Here is an 18,294-nt window from a genome sequence, read left to right on the forward strand (position 1 = left end):
TCCCAGCACGGGAACCATGCAGGCCCTCAGTCTGCAGCAGGTCCAAGCAGTGCCAGCAGCAAGGGCAGCTCCTGCCCGTCCCTGTTCTGGCACAGCAGGATTATTGTCCAGCAGGATTACATCAGACTGGGGATGCACTCCAGCATGTGCAAGGGCACAGGCATGACAGGACAGATGGACACAGGCACGGACAAACAGCCACCCTGGCCCAGAATGGCGATGGCACAGGCAGCATCTGTGCCGACACCCCTGCATGTGCACACCCACCAGTGCCAGGCTGTCTCCCACCCCAGTAACCCTCCCCGCCACACCGACTGCCACCCTGGGCCCTGGAGTGGACACAAACATCAGTGCCTGCTGCTCCCACCTGGCAGCTGGGACCGGCCAGCTGCTCGCCCAGCCCCCCGGGATGCGGGTGGGATGCGACAGCCCCTGCACGCCTGTGCGGCGCCAGCGCCAGCCCGGTGCCCGCACCCTCATTGCTATGGCAGGAGCGGGCTCGGTGCGTGCAGCTCCGGTTAATTAAGCGGCGCGGGCCAGCTCCCTCCAAGCCCCCGCTGAGTGTTTTGCTAAATTATAACCTTGACGATGCGCATCATCAGGCGGCTGCTGGGGAACAGCCGCTCCGGCCCCCACACCCTGTGCTCAGCACTGGTGTGGTGGTGTGGAGCTGCCCGGCCGCGGTGCCATCAGGCTGGGGTGGCATCACGAAGAGGTGACATCCCTCAGAGTGTCCGTGACTGCCGGGTAATGAGGGAGCCGGTCCGAGGTGGGTGATGGGCTCCGTGGTGTGGCCTCAGAGTCCTGGGGAGCCTGCGGCCAGTGCCTGGTGTCCAGTGCATCGTGCCCAATGTCCGGCACCCCCAGTGCCCTGCTCCTCAGGGCTCAGCATGTGTGTCCCCTCAGCACACGTGTCCCCTCGGCATGTCGAGCCAGTGGCCCCGTTTCCATGGTGATACGGAGCCATTTCCCATCTCCGGGATGCTCTCGACAGCTCTCGGGTGGGCGCTGCCGCCGTTGCCCTTCGCCCATGGGAAACCGGCAGGGATGGGCCCCACTGCCCTGGGCGGCTGCGCTCTTCCCTTTCAGCCCTCGGGGCGGGGCACCGTGCCCATGTCCCCTGCGTGTCCTGGGGCTGCCCCGACACGGCTGCAGTGCCTGACCTTATCCTCACCCCGGGGTGATGAGGGGCGTTTGGGGCACGCTGAAGCCCCTGCCATGGCAGGGTTGGGTGGGGGGACCCCGGCAGCGTGACCGGGTGAGGGATCTGGTGCCAGGAGCAGAAGCTGCTGGGAACACCACGGAGCTCAGGGACTGTGCCCAGGCTCATCCTGGTGCCGCGGTGCATCCAAGGTCCCTGTCCTGACAGTGAGCCAGGGCATGGCATGGGCATGGCCATGCTGTGTCCCCCCCGATTGCCCGCTGCGGCTCCCAGCCCCTGGCACGACACGGCTCTTTATCCCGCTCTCCATCTCAGTGCTGCCTATTACCATTTCCCATCACTTGTTATTCCAGGTGATAAATTTTTCCTTCCCAGTTTCTGAAGGTTTAACTCCCACCCACCGGGGGCACCCGACTTCCTCACCCCACACTCCTCCCCATGGCACCCCAGCATCCCGGCTGGTGTGGGTGGCACCGGGGGCGGGGGGGGTGTAGGGGCGGCCCCGAGGCAGGGGGGTGGCGAGACAGAAGGGATGGGCTAATGGAGCCCATTCCTTGAATAGATTCAATTTCTGCCGCGGCGGCTGCGGGGTGCGGAGCCATCAATTGGATTCAGGGGATGGGGAATCTGATTTGGAGCGGCCGCGCCATCAATTAGCCGTTATTGATGGCATTGCTCATTGGAAGTCGATGGGATTTGAAGCTGGTGGCAGCTCCCGCATACCAAACAACGCCGGCTCAAGGACAGGACCCTGGTGTGCCCAGATCCAGTGCCCAGACCCAGCACCCACCCCAGGGGTCCCACAGGGACCCCTTGGCCTTGTCTGAGAATCCCTGGGGATCTGGGGAAGGGGCGGTGCAATGGGCAGCCCCCCTGGAATCCCTGCCTGGGTTCCCACAAGGCACAGCCCACCAAGATCCCTGCATGGGGGTCCTGCGGGGCACAGTTTGCCCCAGCATCTTTGTATGGGGGTCCTTTGGGGGATGCCCCCACCCAGCATCCTCACATGGGGATCCCACAGGGCACAGCACCCCAGAATCCCTGCATGGGGGCCCTAAAGAGCACAGCCCCTCAGCATCCCTGCGTGGGGGTCCCACAGGGCATGGTTGTCCCCTGGAATCTCTTCACGGGGCTCCCACAGGGTACAGCCCCCGATCATCCCTGCAGGGGGGTCCCACAAGTCACCATCACACCTGGCATCCCCACACGCTGGTCCTGCAGGCAGCATTGCCCCCCAGCGTCCCCACAGGTGGGCACTTTGGGGGATGCCCCAGCCCAGCACCCCACAGGGGGGTTCCTTGGTTTGATGTCCCCCAGATGGTTTCACCCCCTCCTGGGGGGAGGGGCCCACAGGACCCGCATGCCCCCCTCTGCACTGGGCAGTCCATGGGGATGGGGTACCCCTCCCTGCGGGGCTGGGGTACAGGATGGGGTGCAGGACGGGGTGCAGGGTGCAGTGGGGGAAGGGCAGGCAGCAGAGTGGGGGGAGGGGAGCGGCACGGTCGATGCTTTCGCTCAGCCTCTTGCCAAGCAGCTTCTTTCTCCCAGAAGCCATAAAACCTGTCTGACGTGCCCGGCACCACTGCGGCAGGCGGCCGGCAACGCCTGCGCGGCGAGGGGCTGGGGGGCCCTGCTGCGCGCAGCCCTGGGGGGAGTTGGGCACCTCTTGAGCCCCCCAGGAGGACAAGTGGGGGGCTGCACTCCTGGGATGGGGGACCAAGAGCCTCAGTGAACTCTCCTGCCAGTTGGCAAGCCTGGGGCACGTGGCTGCGCCGGAGCCACGACTGACAGGGATTCGGTGGTGCCGTGGGATCGGCCCCCGCAGCAGCCTGGGCGCCTGGTTGGGAAGGGAGAACCCTGAAGCTCCCCACAGCCCCCCACGTCAGGGGTGCAGACGGAGAGATGGACAGGGAGTGGCTGCTCTGAGGACACCCCAACCACACCCAAGGGTGGCAAGAGGGACCAGGGTGCCTGGCTGGGGGCCTTGGGTCAGTGACCCCCAAGTCCATTGCCCCCTCACCCCCTGTCCCAGTGCTCATCCCACCGCCAGGTGTTAATTACCAGCAGCTCGTCTGTAATTAAAGCTCTCCGGTGACAGGAGCTGACGACTCAATATCAAACTGCTGCAATTAAGCCCTTGGCCATAAAGGCTGTGCAGGGAGTGAGGGGCAGGGACCCCCCTGGAGGAGCCACCCTGGCACCGGTGCGGGGATGGGGGGCACGGGCAGGGGGATGGCGGGGGGGCCGCACAGCCGGGGCGCAGCGATCTTGCAAATACTGTATTGCTCAGTCACTACCAGGGGTTAAAACCAAACCGAGGGCACGGAGGAAGGCGTCTTCCCAGAAGACAGATCAGCGTGTCCTCGCCGGAGGAGGACACGGCAGCGGCGGATGCCACCATCGGAGCTGCTGCCCCGCTCCGGGGTTGGGGGTCCCTGGGCCCCAGGGGCGGGGGGTCCGTGGGGAAAGGCACGAGATGAGGTGATGGCCGTGGGGCAGAGCAGGCGTTCGCTGAGGGGACCCCAGCACCGGGGCAGGTGGCCGGCGGGGCAGTGCCAGGGCGCGGCAATCCCAGCGTGCGGCGATGCTGACTCGTGGCGATCCCGACGTGTGGTGATGCCGGTGGCAAGCGATGGCCCTGGGAGAGAGAGAGCCCCGGCCAGGGATGCTTCAGGGCAGCGGGCGGGTGCTCACCCACTGCCCCGGAGCCCCCGCTACCCCTCACCTTCCAGCCCGGAGCTCCCGGCTCAGCTCGGCTTTGCGGAGGTCCGGCAGGTGGGTCATGGCCTGGGGCTGCCCCACGGGCTTGGGGGGGGTGGTTGTGAGGAAGAGTCTGGAAGCGGCGTTGGGGCAGAGGAGCCCATCCCCCCGCCACGGGCAGCGCCGGGGTCAGATCCAGAGCAGGGCCAGGAGCACGAGCGCCAGGCACGGGGTGCAGGGCTGTGATGGGACCGCGGTGCCTCGGGCAGGCACCACATCTGCCAGGGCAGAAGCACTGGTCAGGGCGAGCCGGTCCCCGGCCTCCCAGCTCCCCCACCCCCCCCAGTACTCACCCTCGGGGCCCCCGCGCCCTCGGGGCTGCGAATTGGGCACCTCTGTCACCGGCTCTGGCGCTGAGAAAAACCCCACGGTTGTCAGGCATCGGCTCCCCTGGGTTACCTGGAGCCACCCCCGAGGCTCCGGTACCCCCCAGTGGGGACTGGTCTGCCCCTTGGGGAGCCCCCAAGCTTTGGGGCACAGCCCCCCCAGCCGGACTCACTGGTGCCTCGGCAGCAGACGGTGACGCGCAGCTTCAGGCATCGCCCGGCGCTCTCGGGGCTGGGGACGGCTGGGCAGGGGGGGTCAGCGGGGACCGTCCGGCGCGGCCCCCCCGGGACCCCCCGACGGCGGCTCAGCGCGGGCCGGGGGCGCCCCCTCCCGGCGGAACGCGGGGACGGCGCCCCCACCCCGGAGCGCCCAGAGCCCACCCCGCACCCCGAACCGGGGGCACCCCGACCCCTCGAGCACCACCCTGGGGCATCCGGACACCCCCTTCACCCCACCTCCCCATGCACCCCCCACGCCAGGGCATCCAGACCCTACCCGTGCACCCTGAGCCCTTGTGCCCCCCTCCAGGGGCATCCAGAAATCCCTTTAACCCCGATCCATTTGTGCCCCCCTCCAGGGGCATCCAAAACCCCTCGGCATCCCACACCCCCAATGAATCCCCCACCCCAGGGCATCCAGACACCCTCTGCATCCCTATCCCTTTGTGCCCCCACCCTTGGGACATCCAGAGCCCCCTGCACCTCAACCCAGGCATCATCCAGAACCCCCGTGTTCCCCTTAACCTCACTGACATCCTGGATGTACCCTGACCCCCTCATGTGCCCTAAACTCGCTTCCATGGGGACCCTGGTGAGACCCAACCCTGGGGAGCTGCACTCAAGACCCCTGACATGTTCTGACCCCGGGGACTGCACCCAGGTCCTCCGCAGTGCAGCCCCCGCGGCACCCCGAGGGGACTCACAGATGTAGTAGTAGGTCTCCCCCGGCTGGAACTCGAAGCCGAGTGAGAAGGGGGTGAAACGCTGGATCTTCTCAGAGAAGCGGACGGGCCCGAAGGGCGCCCGGGGCCGGTTGCACTCCCAGCGCTTGAAGGCGCCGGGGGTCTCGTAGCAGCCGCGATAGCCCTCCCGGTCCACCATGAAGAGCGTGAAGGTCTCTGCCCGGCCGGCGGGCACCGCACCGTCGTAGTGCGGGCAGTAGATATCCAGGTAGTCATTGATGGCCACCTGGATGGAGTAGTCGTCCCGCAGGAACCTGCCGGGCAGGACGAGCCAGGAAGCTGGGGGTCCGCTGGGAGGGGTACCCTGCTGCCTCCGGCCCCAGCGGAGCAGGGAGCCGGGCTTTCCCCGAAACCACCGACCGGACACCGCCCGCGCCACGCAGCCAGGCATCAGCTCAGATTAGCCGCAGGCCGCTGGAGCTGAATGGGCTCGGCCACCGCGGCCGGGGGGGGTGGTACAGCCACGCTGCCCAGGCACAAAGCCCCTCGCCCCAGGCACCCGCCTCGCCGCTGATCGGACATGACACGCCGGTGGGGGGGCCGTGCGGCGGGACGCTCCCGCCCCGGCACGGTGCTGGCAGGGGGTGGCAGCCGGGGCAGGGAGCACGGGATGGGCTCCGGTGGCGGGGCGGGCAGGGGATGGGGCCCAGCCCAGGTACAGGCGCAGCAGCGGGGATGCCATGAGCTCATGGTTGTGCCGACAGCAAGTGCGGCCAGGCCAGGGTGGAGCAGCTGTGCGGGCACACACACGTGCACACACTTGCACACACATGAACGTGCACACGCGTGTGCACACGCTGGGTCCTGAGCGTCTGGGCCGGACGATGGGAAAGAGGGGCTGGCAGGGAGACCTCAGCCCCCATGCTGGCCCTGGTGCAGCCGGTGTCCACAGACGGTGCAGAGTCCCGGCAGAGACTCATTCATCAGCAGGATGGCAGCGCTGGCAAGGGCGGGGGGCTTGAGCGCCTGACCCCCCACTCAGGCTGGGGGCTCCTTGAGGGCAGGATGGAGCACAGACTCCTGCTGACTCAGAGCATCCCACGGGCGACGCTGGCTGGGACAGGCCTGGGCAGGGCCAAGGGCTGGGGGGACGGGGCCCTGCCTGACCCAGCAGAGGGGCACACAGAGTCCCTTTTCCTGGGGCACCCATGGGTGGGGGGTCCCACCTTTCCCATCCGCAGGATGGGAGCAAGGCAGCACCTGTACCCCCTGCCCATCCTGTGCCCGTCTGCCCCAGTCCAGCAGGCCCAGAGCACAGGACCTCCAGGGGGGAGGCCCCAGGATCCTGACCCTGCCCCTGCTCCCTGAGCAGCCCTGAGCTGGGAAATACCTAAAATGGAGGAGGTTGGGAAGAGGGATGGAGCCAGACCCCGGCCCGCTGGTGACGGCAAAGCTCATAGGCAGCACCAATGGCAGGGTGTGGGCTGGAGTAGCCTCCACCAGAGGGGACACCCGCCATGGGAACCCACAGCCCCGAGAGTGCCACCCACCAGCTTGATGGCACCAGAGGATGCCCAGAGTTCAGTGCTACCAAGGGCATTCAGGCTCAGCACAGGTGGGTACCTCCAGGAAATTGGCAGCACCAGGATTGCCCACCAGCTTGGTGCCAGCAGGGGCTTGGTGCCACCAGGAGTGCCCACTGGCTTGGTGCCACTAGGGCTGCCCACTGGCGTGGGAACACCCAGAGCTTGGTGTCACTGAGGGAGACTCCCGTGTTGGATGCCACCCGGGGCTCAGTGCCACCAGCAGTGCCTGGGGCTAAGCACCACCCAGATGTACTCGCTGTCCCGGTGGCACCCAGGGATGCCCAGTGACTCGGTATCACTGGGGGTGCTCAGCGGCTCATTCCCCCCCCATGGGCACCCGGGGCTCGGTACCAGCTGGGGCACTCACCGCTCTGCCGCCCGGGGCTCGGTGCTACCGGGGGTGCCCGGTGGCTCGGTGCTCCTCAGAGCTCAGCACCCCCAGGGGTTCTCACCCGCTCGACAACGCCCAGGGCTGCCCGGTGGCTCGGTACCACCGGGGCTCGGTACCATCGGGAGGTACCACCCGGGGCTCGGTGCCGGTGGGGATGCCCGGGGACTCGGCACACCGGGGGACGCTCGCCTGCTCAGCACTACCTGGGGGCTCGGTGCTGTCGGGGATGCCCGGGGGCTCGGTCCCACCGGGAGGTGCTCCCCGTCTCAGTCTCGCCCATGGGCGCCCGGTGGCTCGGTGCCCGGCAGCCCCGCCCCCCCGAAGCCCACCGCCCGCCGCCCCTCCCGTCCCGTCCCGTCCCGTCCCGTCCCGTCCCGTCCCGGTGGCGGCGGCGCGGGCCCGGGGCTTGGCGGGGCCCGGGGCTCGGCGGGCCCGGGGCGTACAAAGGCGGCGGGGCCGGCGGGGGCGGCGGCGGTACCTGGGGTTGCTGCCGTTCCAGTGGACGCCGTGGCGGAAGCCGCGCACCGGCGGCGCCCAGAGCAGCGGCGCCCAGAGCAGGAGCCCGAGCAGCGGCGCGGGGCGCATGGCTCCGCCGGCGGCGGGGGGCGGCGGGGGGCGGCGGGCGGGGCGGCCCGGCGAGGCTCGGCACGGCCCGGCCCGCCCCGACAACTTCGGGCCAATCCCGCCGCGCCGCCGCCCGGCAACTTCACCGAGTGCCATTAACCCTTGGCGGGCGGCACCGGCACCCACCGGCACCGGCATCGACACCGGCACCGGCACCGAGACCGGTAACTCCCCACCGGCCGGTACCGCCGGCATCCAGCGACACCAGGACCGGCACCGGCAGCCACGCCCCAGTCCGGCACCTCCTGGTATCGCCAACATCCACCGGGACCGGTATCCCTAGCAACTCCCCGGTACCTCTCCCAATCCGACACCGACCCGGTACTGTGAATATCTACCGGCACCGGGACCAACATTGCCCGGGCACCTGGGATCAGCAACCCCGGCAACAGCATCCCTGGCACCGGCACCGACCAACACCTCTGGCATCCATCGGCACCGCCCCTGGGACCGGCAGCTCCGGCCCAATCCGGTTCCCTGGCAAACCCCACCCCAGCCCGGCACCGCCCCAGGACCGGCACCAGCAGCAGCGGTTGCCCCCCGCGCCCACCTCCCTGCCCTTGTCGGGCATCGGCATCCACCGGTACCGGCACCAGCTGGGCCCTGCGAGGCCCGGGGATGGGGACACCGGTCCGTGCACACCGGGCAGCTCTCGCACACGCGTGTGCCTGGGCCCACCAGGCAGCTCCTGCCCACGGGCATCTGTGCCCACGAGCAGCTCTTGCACAGCGGAACCACACACACAGGATAGTTCTTGCACATGCATGTGCCCATGTTCGTGGCAGCTGCTGCCCACATGTGTCCCTGCCCACCAGGCAGCTCTTGCACACGCGTGTGCCCTCAGAGCAGCTCCTGTAGACACGCATGCTCACGTGTGACACCTCTGTCCCTGCCCACCAGGCAGCTCTTGCCCACGCACGTGTCCCTGTGTGCAGCAGCTCCTGCCCACGTGTGTGCCCGTGTGTGTAAGTCTTGCCCACGCACGTGTCCATGCGCATGGCAGCCCCTTTTCACACACGTCCCTGCCCACAGAGCAGCCCCTGCACACGCGTGTGTTTGTGTGTTCAGAGCAGCCTCTGCACACATCCACGTCCCTGCCCGCCCCGTTCAGAGCAGCTCTTGCACACTTGTGTGCCCAAGCGTGTGATGGCTCATGCTCACACGTGTTCCTGCCCACATCCGTGCCCACGCAGAGCAGCTCTTGCACACGCGTGCCCGTGTGTGAGGCCGCTCCTGTTCAGGTGTGGGTCCCCGCCCTCAGAGCAGCTCCTGCACACGCATGTGATGAGCACACAGGGCAGCTCTTGCACACACAAGTACCTGTGGCCTAGCAGGCAGCTTGCACACACATGTCCCTGCCCACAAAACAGCTCCTGTACCCAAGTGTGTGGCAGCTCCTGCCCGTGCACACAGGACAGCTCCTGCACACGTGTGTGTCCAAACCCATGGGGCAGCTCTTGCACGCACACGTGCCCACGCGTGTGGCAGCTCCTTCCCCTGCATCTTCAAGCCCAGAAAGCAGTTCCTGCACACGGGTTTGTGACAGCTTCTGCCCACGAGTGTGCCTGAGCCCACGGGGCAGCTCTTGCACACACGTGTCCGTGTTTGTGGCAGGCCCTCCTCACTCGTGTGTCCATGCACAGAGGGCGGCTTTTGCACACACACACACACACACACACGTGCCCACGCAGACTGAACAGCTCTTGCACATGTTTGTGGAAGCCCTGTGAACACGGAGAAGCCCCTGCACACATGCTACTGCCCGGGAGGCAGATCTTGCACACGCGTGTGCCCCTGCGTGTGGCAGCTCCTGCCCACCGGGCAGCTCTTGCGCACGCGTGTACGCAAACCCCTAGGGCAGCTCTTGCACACGCGTGTGCCCATCCGCACGGCAGCCCCGTGCCCCTAGAGCAGCTCTTGCACACACACGTGCCCACGTGCGTGTCCCCCCGTGTCCCCTCGCCCCCTGGCCCCTCGCCCCCTCGTCCCGCCCCGTGCCCACGTGGCCCCTCGGGACACCGCCCCCCCCCCCCGGTGCAGCTGCGTGCAGTCCCCGCCAGGGGGCGGAGGCGCTCGGGAGCCACTTCCGGCGCGGGGCCTGCCGGGAGTTGTAGTTCCGCCCCGCTCCCCCCCTCCCCCCGGTGCCGGTCGCGGTGCCCCGGTGCCGGTGCGGCGGAGGCAGCGTAGAGGCGGCTCACAGCCCCTTTATTGACGTGGCGGGAGGAAACGCGGACGGCGGGGCCCGGTGGGGGTCGGCCTTCCCCGCGGATCCAGCGGTGCCCGCGGCTCAGGCCTCTGGCGGGGCCGGGGCGGGCCTGGGGAGAGAAGGGGGGGCGATGGGGTGAGGGTGGGGTCCGCACAGCTTCCCCCTGCAGCTGCCCCCGTCCCCTGCTCTGGATCCCCACCCTAACCCCCTCCTTTCTCTTCTCCCGTCCGGTTCTGGCCCCTCATTGCTCCTGGCTACCCCCTCTCCCCCACCTGCACTCCCCTCTGGCCTCTGCAGGCCCCCATCCTTGCACCCCACAGCCCCCCCTCAGCCCCTAAAAACCCCCCTTGGACCTCCCAGCCCTGTCCTGTCCCCCTCTGCTCACCTGGCAGGAATCACGGTGACATAGGGGTGCCCAGGGGGGGTCTCGCTGCGGGGCAGCGAAGGGCCCGGGGGGTCCGAGGGCAGCGGCCGCTGCGGTGGGGGGGGCTTGGCTGGACCTGGGGGCTGCAAGGGGACGGGGGTGTCAAGGCTGGGTCACGGGCCGACCCCCTGATGGCATCAGAGGGTGGGAATTGGCCTCCTGCCCCACACGCAGGTGCTGCTGCCGTTACCTGAGCGCTCAGCAGCACCGGGTCTGCAGGCAGCGGGCGTGTGGGGGGGGGTGGCCTGTCCGAGGGGGGGGCCTGGGCAGAGAGAGAGGGACAGTGAGACAGCAGGGGGACAGTGGGGGGGCACGGGAACCAGCCTCCCGCTGGGCAGGAGGGGTTTTGGGGACACCCGTGTCACAGAAGTCCCCGAGAGCTGGAGCGCAGCCAGACATGCAGCGGGTCCAGGGTGGGCTGAGGGACCCCCCACCCTGCCTGGGCGTTACCTTGGGCACAGGGTCCGGCGGGAGAGGCCGGGAGGGCGGATCAGGCCGGGCCGAGCCGAGGGCAGCCGGCTGCGGAGAGAGGGGGGACAAGCCATGCAGCATGCGGAGACCCCCCTCCCGCCAGGCAGAGACAGAGACCCCCCCTCAGTGCACAGCTCCGGGGCCCAGCCCTGGCTGGGACGGGCACCAATCCCAGTGAGCGGCCGGTCGTGCCAAGTGGCCGTGCCAGGCTGCTCCGGGTGCCAAGGAGTGGGATCCCACACGTGGGATGCTCTGCTGAGCTGGCACCCAGGACCGGAGCGAACTCGGCCCCGCTGCCCCCAGCACCCCCATCCTCACCTTGCTGCTGTGCATGACCTGCAGCTCCGTGGCCTGACGCCACTGCGGGGGCCGGGGACGCGCGGGGGGACCTTGGTTGCTGCCCGAGCGGGTCTCTGGCTGTGAGATCCTGCAGGGAAGAGGCTGGATGAGACCCTGCTCACTCCGGGCACTCGGGGGGGCCCCGCACGGCAACCGAGCGACACCGACACCAGCAGAAGCCCAAGAGAAACGAACCCCTTGGCGCTGGAAGATGCGACACCCCGCACCCCGGGGCTGCCCCACACCCCACGGGCACTGCCAGGGGAAGAGCGCAGCACCGGAGGTCTTGCGAAGCAGGACAGCTCGGGGACAGCCCCACGCCCGGGCGCTGGCGGTGACGTTACCCGCTCCAGCCGTCTGCGGCTCCGGGACCCAGGAACCGCACCCGGGTCTCAGCACTGTGGGGAGAAGAGTGGGGGGCTCAGCTGGGGCTGGGGGGCAGCGGCGGGAGGAGCCGCGGGGACGTGGGGCGGCGGTGCAGGACGGGGCCGTGACCTGTGCTGGGGACACACGTGCACACGGATGGTCACTCTGCGGGGACACGCGTGCACAGCGCTCGGGCGGCCACCACGGGAACACGCGTGCGTGCACACACGCACCCCGCCGCTACACACACGCGTGCTCACACGCAGGCGTGGCTCTGGTGCTTGCCACGGCACACGCATGCAGAGCTGTGGGTGCCACCTGTGCGTCACAGCACACGTGAGCGGAGTTGAGCATGCCACTCATGCGCCACGGCGCACACATGCAGAGGGGTGGGTGCCACCTGCGTGCTTTGACACACACGTGCAGAGGCGAGCATGCCATCTGCATGACATGGCACACATGCAGAGCGGTGTGTGCCACCCGTGTGCGCCTTGACACACACGTGCAGAGGCGAGCATGCCATCTGCATGACATGGCACACATGCAGAGCGGTGTGTGCCACCTGCGTGCCTTGACACACACATGCAGAGGCGAGCATGCCATCTGCATGACACGGCACACATGCAGAGGGGTGTGTGCCACCTGCACATCACAGCACACGCACGTAGAGGTGAGCATGGCACCTGTGTGTCACGGCACACACATGCAGAGGTGAGCGTGGCACCCATGTGCCACCCGTGTGCCTCGGCACACGCGTGCAGAGGCGAGCGTGACAACACCCACGTGCCCCCCACATGCCCCCTGTCCCCCGTACCTGTACTGGCAGGAGGTGCCCTTGCCAAGCTGGCAGAGGTGCTTGTGCAGGCCGGCGCGGCGGGCGCGGCACAGCCCCAGCGCCAGCGTCAGCCCCAGCAGTGCGCTCAACAGCAGGGCCGTGGGCAGGGCGCTTCCCCCTGCGGGAAAGCAGCACGTCAGCCCCCGCCGTGCCCATCACCCCCCCGACACCCGCACAAAGCCCCATTCTCTGCGCTCGCCTTGGCCCTCACCTCGCTCGAGGCCGGCAGGGCCGCTGTCCTGGCTGCCCCCCACGCCAGGGCTGTCGCAGGTTGGGGGGGCCCAGCCCCGCTCACAGTGGCAGTGCCCGTGGTTGTTGCACACCTGTGTGGGTGACACCGGCCAAACTCAGCCCCTGAGGGGCAGGTCCCCACTGCCAGCGCCCGCTCCCCAGCCCCGCACTCACCCCATGCCCATGGCAGTTGCTCTGGCACTGCTGGTCACCCAGCACGGAGATGTCCTGGCACCGGTGCTGGAGGCACATCTGTGGGGGATGGGGTGTCAGCACTGTGAGAGCCCCCGCTCCCTTCCCTGTTGCCCCACTGCTCACCTTCCCAGGGCCACAGGTGGTGCCAGGCAGCACCATGGCCGCATCGGTCACATCCTCGTCCCCGGGCAGGGGGGTCCCGTGGCAGGACCCTTCTGGTCTGTCCCCACGGGGGCTGCCGCGCTGGCACTGCAGCATCCCACAGCTGGTGTCCCTGCAGGGACAGTGGGGTCAGGGCAGGGGGCACGGCAAGGGGGACATGGAGAAGGATGGGGACATCACTCACTGCTGGCCGCAGGTGACATAGGAGCCGTTGGGGAGCTGCCCGCAGTGCCCATGCTCATCTCCTCTTGTGTTCAGGGTGGCCATGCAGGAGCTGGAGACAGGACTGGCACCTGCAGTGGGGGCAGAGATCCTCAGCATCCCTACCTATCCTCCAGCACCCCACCCCGGCCCTGCTGTACCTGGCCCCAGCAGCTGCTGGCACTGCCCCTCGTAGGTGGCACAGGCGCCGCTGTAGCAGCGTGCCCGCCCGCTGGCGCAGGGCTGCCCGTCCTGCAGGAACGCGTCAGGGGGGCAGCGCGGCGAGACCCCGTCACAGAACTCGGGCAGGTCGCACTCGCCCAGCAGCTCCCGACACACGTGTCCAGCACGGCGCAGCTGTGGGAGAACGTGGTCAGATAAACGGGGTGAGTGGGGGACCCGCCCACCATGGGGTGTGCCCACGGCATGCGTGCCCATCCCCACGCACCTGGCAGTCCTGGCAGCAGGTGTCCTCCGTGGCACACACGGCCCCTGGCATCAGCTGGCAGGAGCTGCTGTTGCAGCAAGGATCGGTGCACTCCTGTGTTGGGGGGACTGCGATCAGCGGGTGCCACCAGCACCCAGCACTGGGCACTGGAAACCACCTTGCCAGCCCCAGACACCCCTCGGCAGAGCCACGGAGAAAGGGGGTGGCTTTGGGGTTTTAGGCCCGCCCAGAGCTCCCCGTACCACGCTGAGGCCACAGTCGCATTCCTCGCCCAGCTCCACGAAGTGGTTCCCGCAGGTGGGGCTCCCAGTCAGGAGCTGGGGCTTGGGGACGTTGGAGAGGCACCAGCCCTGGCCCTGCTGCAGGCTGCGCTCCAGGTCCTGCCGGCTGCAGTTGCTGAAGCTCAAGCCAGGCGTCAACCTGCAAAGCCAGGAAGGGGCCTGTGAGGTGGGGAAGGGGCTTGGCCCTGGCCCCTCGAGGGCCTGCCCACTGCCCTCACCCCGTAGGCGGTGCCATGATGCAGCCGCGGTCGTGCTGGAGGTCGCTGCAGTGGCAGAGGCGCCCGCTGCTGTCGTGGCGCATGCCCAGGTTGTGCCCCAGCTGATGGGCCACGGTGGAGGCGATGACCAGGACACTGACGGAGTGGTCCTGTAGGACAGTAGGGTCAGGGAGGGCAGGTGGTGGCAGAATGGGGTGAGGGGACAGAGGTACTGACCATGCTGACCCCCCCGGAGCGTGAGGGGGAACACATGGAGGCTTGAGTGGACATCCCCACTGAGACATCATCAAAGCGGGCACCCCTGGGGAGAGAGCACAGGGGGTTGGGGGAGCTGCTGTGGCCTTGTCCCTCTGTCCCCACCCTGTCCCCCACTCACGTCAGGAGCTGGGCATTGTCGTGGGGCAGCCGGGGCAGCAGCTCCTCCTGGCGCCAGCGCAGGAACCGCTCCAGCACTGCCCGGGCACTGCTGCCCACCGCGATCTTGTCACCCTCGCTCCAGACCTCCACCGCCAGCAGGGCCACCCGCACTCCCAGCGGGCGGAAGAACTGGGGGGGCACAGAGGAGTCAGAGCCCCCCAACACTGCAGCGGCAAGGGCACAGCCGGGCACTGGGCGGGGATGGACAGACCCGACGGTCACTCACCACATCCACCTGGTTGGCGATTTCCAGGGTCCGGGTGTGAACACGCTGTAGGGTGGGGTAATTCTGGAACTGGGGAAACAGGGAGGGGGGTCAGAGGGGTGGCTGGGGAAAGGGCAGCCCCTGTTCTGGGGACACTGCCCAGCACTCACCGCAGCATGGTCCACCACCATCACCAGCTCCACAAAGCGCTGCTCTGCCGCTGCCCGCTTGCCCTGGGGGCAGAGGGGGATCAGAGTGCTGATATGGGGACACTCTCTGTGGGGCAAGACCCCTGGGTGACCTACCCGCTGTGGCCAGAGGGGCTCTGTTGCCTCTGCCCCAGGGCGAGGGCCCTGCCCGAAGCTCTGTGGCTCCACCCGAAGACGCGATGCCACGTGTTGCCCTGGTGGGCTGCTGGTGTCCGGCTCCAGCGCGTAGCTCCTGGTCTCCGACAGCCAGAGGTGGCCGCTGGGGAAGGACAGAGGAGCTGGGATATGGAGCCTGTCCCATCACCAGCACAGTGGGAGTGGGCTCATGGACCACTCCCCTCGGGGCTCACCTGACTCCAGCGCATGCACAGAGGTTGGCCCAGGAGCCAGGGAAGCCCAGCACTGTTCCCTGGTAGCAGCAGTGCTCCTGCAGCAGGGAAGGGGGCTCAGGATCCAGCCACAAGCTGGGGTCCCCCTGGGGAACAGGGACAGCTTGGGGACACCACAGGTGACAGCTGTGCCCCAGGCCATACCTGCTTGCTGAGCTCCTGGATCACCCGTGTGCCATCGGGCAGGTAATAGAGCAGCGCCCCGGTGCCCTGCACCAGCTCCCTGCCAGAGACTCGTGTCACCCACAGCAGGGACCCCCAGCTCACCCTGCCCTGAGCACACCCCAGCAGAAACAGAGAACCCACCACCTCCCACCCTGCTGTGGGTGCACCCTGGGGCCCCCACCCTGCCTGTGCCATGGATGGAGACAGGGAATAAGGGAGCCCCACTCTAAGTGCACCATGGATAGAGACAGAGCCCCAGGGTCCCAGGAGGGTCCAGGACCTCCATCCCACTCCCTGCTGCCGTCCCCGGAACCACAGACTCACCAGTTTTGCTCCAGCTCCAGCACCAGCCGCACCCCCTCAAGCTCCAGCAGGACCCTCAGACGGGCGGGGAATCCCCCCTGCCACAGATCTCGGTTAAAGGGGTACCCCCTGTCCCAAACTGCCCCATCCCCACGCCCCCTCAGGAGCGCCCTGACCCGTGCGGCGGCCGGGGACCCGCGTGGCCCTGGCGCGTGCCCGGAGGGAGAGGTCGGAAGGGATGCCCTGCCCACCCCGCAGGAAGCGTCCCTCCCTCCCGGGCTCATTGTGTCGGGGAAAGGGGGGGTGGACGGAGCTGCGCCCCCACCCCGTTCCCCCCGCGCTTCCTGCGCGGTGCAGCGCGGCGGAAACACTGGAGAGACTCCCAACGGCCGCGGGGTGGGCTGGGCCCTTCCGCCCCCGCCGGGAGGGGCGCAGGGTGGGTACCCCGACCCAGAAAGGTCTCTCCCAGCATCAGGAGAGGAAGGGGGATTTGTTGAGAGTTCCCCTCCCTACTGCTTCTGGGACGCCAGGGGTTCTGGGTGCTGGGACCCCCGAGGATGTGGCGCCAGGACACCGCATGTCCTGCACTGAAAAGCGGGCATGGGGAGGTGGCAGGGTGCAGGCAGCCCCCAAGACATTGTCACGAGTGTGGGGGACCCCAGGGATGTGGGCGGGGGCTCACCTGGGTCGCTTCTGCCAAGCTGAGCGTCCGGTTATCCCACAGGACCCGAAGGGTCACAGACCAGGAGCGTCCTAATTCTTCACTGTGCTGCTGCGAGCTGTCACCTGCACAGGGCCCGGGGCCGCCGTGTCACCACCGCGTCACTCATCACATCCCAGACCCCCACGGTCACCCATCACATCCCAGACCCCCCCAGTCTCCACCCTGGACCCTCCTTGTCACCCATCGCATTATGGACCCCTGCTGTCACCCACTGCAGCCCACCAGGGCAGGGGTTTGGGGTGGGAAGCAGTAACAGGGACCCCCACATTCACCTCACAGCAGCCAAGGGCACGGCTCCTGGCAGAGCCTGTGGGGGATCCCCCTGTTTGGGGGGTGCAGGAGGACGGGATGGGCTCCTCGGCCAAGCCTTGCATCACCTCGGCCGGCTGCCCAGTACAACCAGCACAGAGACTGGGCAGGGCTAGGAGCCCGGCTTGGCTGACTCAGAGTCCCCCACCTCTCCCGCCAGCTTTTGGGGAACCCCAGCCCGCCCAGGGCCCGGGGGATGCCGGAGGGGGTTTGGAGGGGGCATGCAGACCCCGCTCCCCACGGGCCCACCAGCCCGGGGAGCGCCGGGTCCAGGCAGCTGGACAGAGCCGCGGTCCCGGGGAGGGGTCCCCGAGCGTCCCGGGGAGGGGTCCCCGCGCGTCCCGGGGAGCGCACCGAGAGTACCGGGAGGACACACCGGACATCCTGGGGAGGGGGCAAGGAGCTTCCAGAGGGGTTACGACTCCCGATCCCATCCCGGTCCTCCCCGGCCGCTCCCCGTGGGTATCCCCGCGATGCCCTGACCGGGGGCGAGCCGCGGTCCCCACCGACCCCCTCACCCGAGACCCCTGTTCCCCGCTCACCTGCAGCGCTCCCGGTGCCGGCGGCGAGCAGCAGCCCCGCGGCGAGGAGCAGCCGCGGCCCCATCGCCCCCATGGCCCCCCCGGGCCGCGCTGCCCCGCCGCGGCCGCCCCCGCCGGTTCCCGTCGCGCATGGCCCCGGCACCGGCACCGGCACCGACCCCGCCCGGCCCGGCCCGAGGGCGGAACTTCCCTCCCGGCCCCGTCGCCCCGTTCCGCTCCTCCGGCACCGCCCAGGCCGGGGCGGGGCGGGGGCGGCTCCGTGTGCGCCGGGAGGGGCTGGTGTTGGCCGGGGTAGCGCGGCTGAGAATGCGGCGGTGCTGCGAGCGGGACCCCTCTCCATCCCGAGAGCCCTGCCTTCATCACCCCCTAGAGTGGAGAACCCCACCTTCACCTCCCAGGAGAGCAGAGGCACCCACCTTCACAATCTCGTGCTCTGGATACCCCTCCTTTATCGTCCTGTGAAGACCCCCACCTTCACCAACCCGTATGGCAGAGCCCCCTGCCTCCATCCCCCAGGGCAGCAGAGACCCCCACATCGCAGCAGAGACACCCCACCATCACCACCCCGTACGCCAGACACCCCTGCCTTTATCCCCTCGTGCAACAGAGACCCCCACCTTCATCATCCCAGACAGCGGAGACCCCCACCCTCATTACCCCAGACACCACACAGCCCCACCTCACTTGTCCACACACAGAAGAACCCCCACTTCCATCTCCCCTCCACCCCCTTCCAACCCCCTGGCAGATGCACCCCACAGGCCCCACTTCACACCATGCATGGGGGTTGCAGCCTTCACTGCCCACAGGGCCTCCTCCTTGCTGCTGTCCTGGAGGGGCTGGGAGCTGTGGGACCACGAGCAGGACACAAGCTCCCACCCCCCTCCAGTGCCGCTCGCAGCC

At 68.5% G+C, this 18,294-nt stretch overlaps 2 protein-coding genes across 7 annotated transcripts; both read right to left on the reverse strand.

Annotated features, from left to right (window-relative positions):
• Positions 1-3,453: 3,453 nt before the first annotated feature.
• Positions 3,454-7,712, reverse strand: EFNA4 (ephrin A4). Of its 2 annotated transcripts, XM_068995469.1 has the most exons (6): positions 7,606-7,712; positions 5,172-5,464; positions 4,422-4,490; positions 4,216-4,275; positions 3,888-4,140; positions 3,454-3,800 (listed from the first exon to the last, which is right to left on the reverse strand). In XM_068995469.1, the coding sequence occupies exons 1-5, from the start codon at positions 7,710-7,712 to the stop codon at positions 4,052-4,054; spliced, it is 618 nt and encodes a 205-aa protein (XP_068851570.1). In that variant the 3' UTR covers positions 3,454-3,800; positions 3,888-4,051. The 2 variants fall into 2 exon arrangements, with proteins under 2 accessions (XP_068851570.1, XP_068851569.1); XM_068995468.1 differs by lacking the exon at positions 7,606-7,712 and having other exon boundaries at positions 5,172-5,601.
• A 2,233-nt stretch (positions 7,713-9,945) lies between these two features.
• Positions 9,946-17,550, reverse strand: ADAM15 (ADAM metallopeptidase domain 15). 5 transcript variants are annotated; one of them, XM_068995414.1, is made up of 25 exons: positions 17,392-17,550; positions 16,499-16,602; positions 15,838-15,914; positions 15,493-15,571; positions 15,310-15,386; positions 15,056-15,218; positions 14,921-14,983; positions 14,772-14,840; positions 14,505-14,674; positions 14,345-14,429; positions 14,129-14,277; positions 13,872-14,049; positions 13,630-13,722; positions 13,343-13,538; positions 13,165-13,273; positions 12,942-13,092; positions 12,798-12,875; positions 12,604-12,715; positions 12,372-12,510; positions 11,536-11,589; positions 11,171-11,279; positions 10,832-10,900; positions 10,572-10,643; positions 10,343-10,464; positions 9,946-10,066 (listed from the first exon to the last, which is right to left on the reverse strand). In XM_068995414.1, the coding sequence occupies exons 1-25, from the start codon at positions 17,462-17,464 to the stop codon at positions 10,039-10,041; spliced, it is 2,619 nt and encodes an 872-aa protein (XP_068851515.1). In that variant the 5' UTR covers positions 17,465-17,550; the 3' UTR covers positions 9,946-10,038. The 5 variants fall into 5 exon arrangements, with proteins under 5 accessions (XP_068851515.1, XP_068851516.1, XP_068851517.1 ...); XM_068995415.1 differs by lacking the exon at positions 11,536-11,589; XM_068995416.1 differs by lacking the exon at positions 10,832-10,900.
• Positions 17,551-18,294: the final 744 nt, after the last annotated feature.

The sequence above is a fragment of the Aphelocoma coerulescens genome, chromosome 25 (assembly GCF_041296385.1).
Source record: "Aphelocoma coerulescens isolate FSJ_1873_10779 chromosome 25, UR_Acoe_1.0, whole genome shotgun sequence".
Classification (NCBI taxonomy): domain Eukaryota; kingdom Metazoa; phylum Chordata; class Aves; order Passeriformes; family Corvidae; genus Aphelocoma; species Aphelocoma coerulescens.

Excerpts from the sequence above, each read along its gene's own strand:
- EFNA4 (XM_068995468.1), bottom strand. The coding sequence starts at position 5,601 with ATGCCTGGCTGCGTGGCGCGGGCGGTGTCCGGTCGGTGGTTTCGGGGA. Across the intron at positions 4,491-5,171 it reads GGAGACCTACTACTACATCT|CCGTCCCCAGCCCCGAGAGC; the intron begins GTGAGTCCCCTC and ends CCCCCTGCCCAG. Across the intron at positions 4,141-4,215 it reads AGGGCGCGGGGGCCCCGAGG|ATGTGGTGCCTGCCCGAGGC; the intron begins GTGAGTACTGGG and ends CTGCCCTGGCAG.
- ADAM15 (XM_068995414.1), bottom strand. The coding sequence starts at position 17,464 with ATGGGGGCGATGGGGCCGCGGCTGCTCCTCGCCGCGGGGCTGCTGCTC. Across the intron at positions 14,841-14,920 it reads TGGTGGTGGACCATGCTGCG|TTCCAGAATTACCCCACCCT; the intron begins GTGAGTGCTGGG and ends CTGTTTCCCCAG. Across the intron at positions 14,278-14,344 it reads GCTCCGGGGGGGTCAGCATG|GACCACTCCGTCAGTGTCCT; the intron begins GTCAGTACCTCT and ends ACTGTCCTACAG.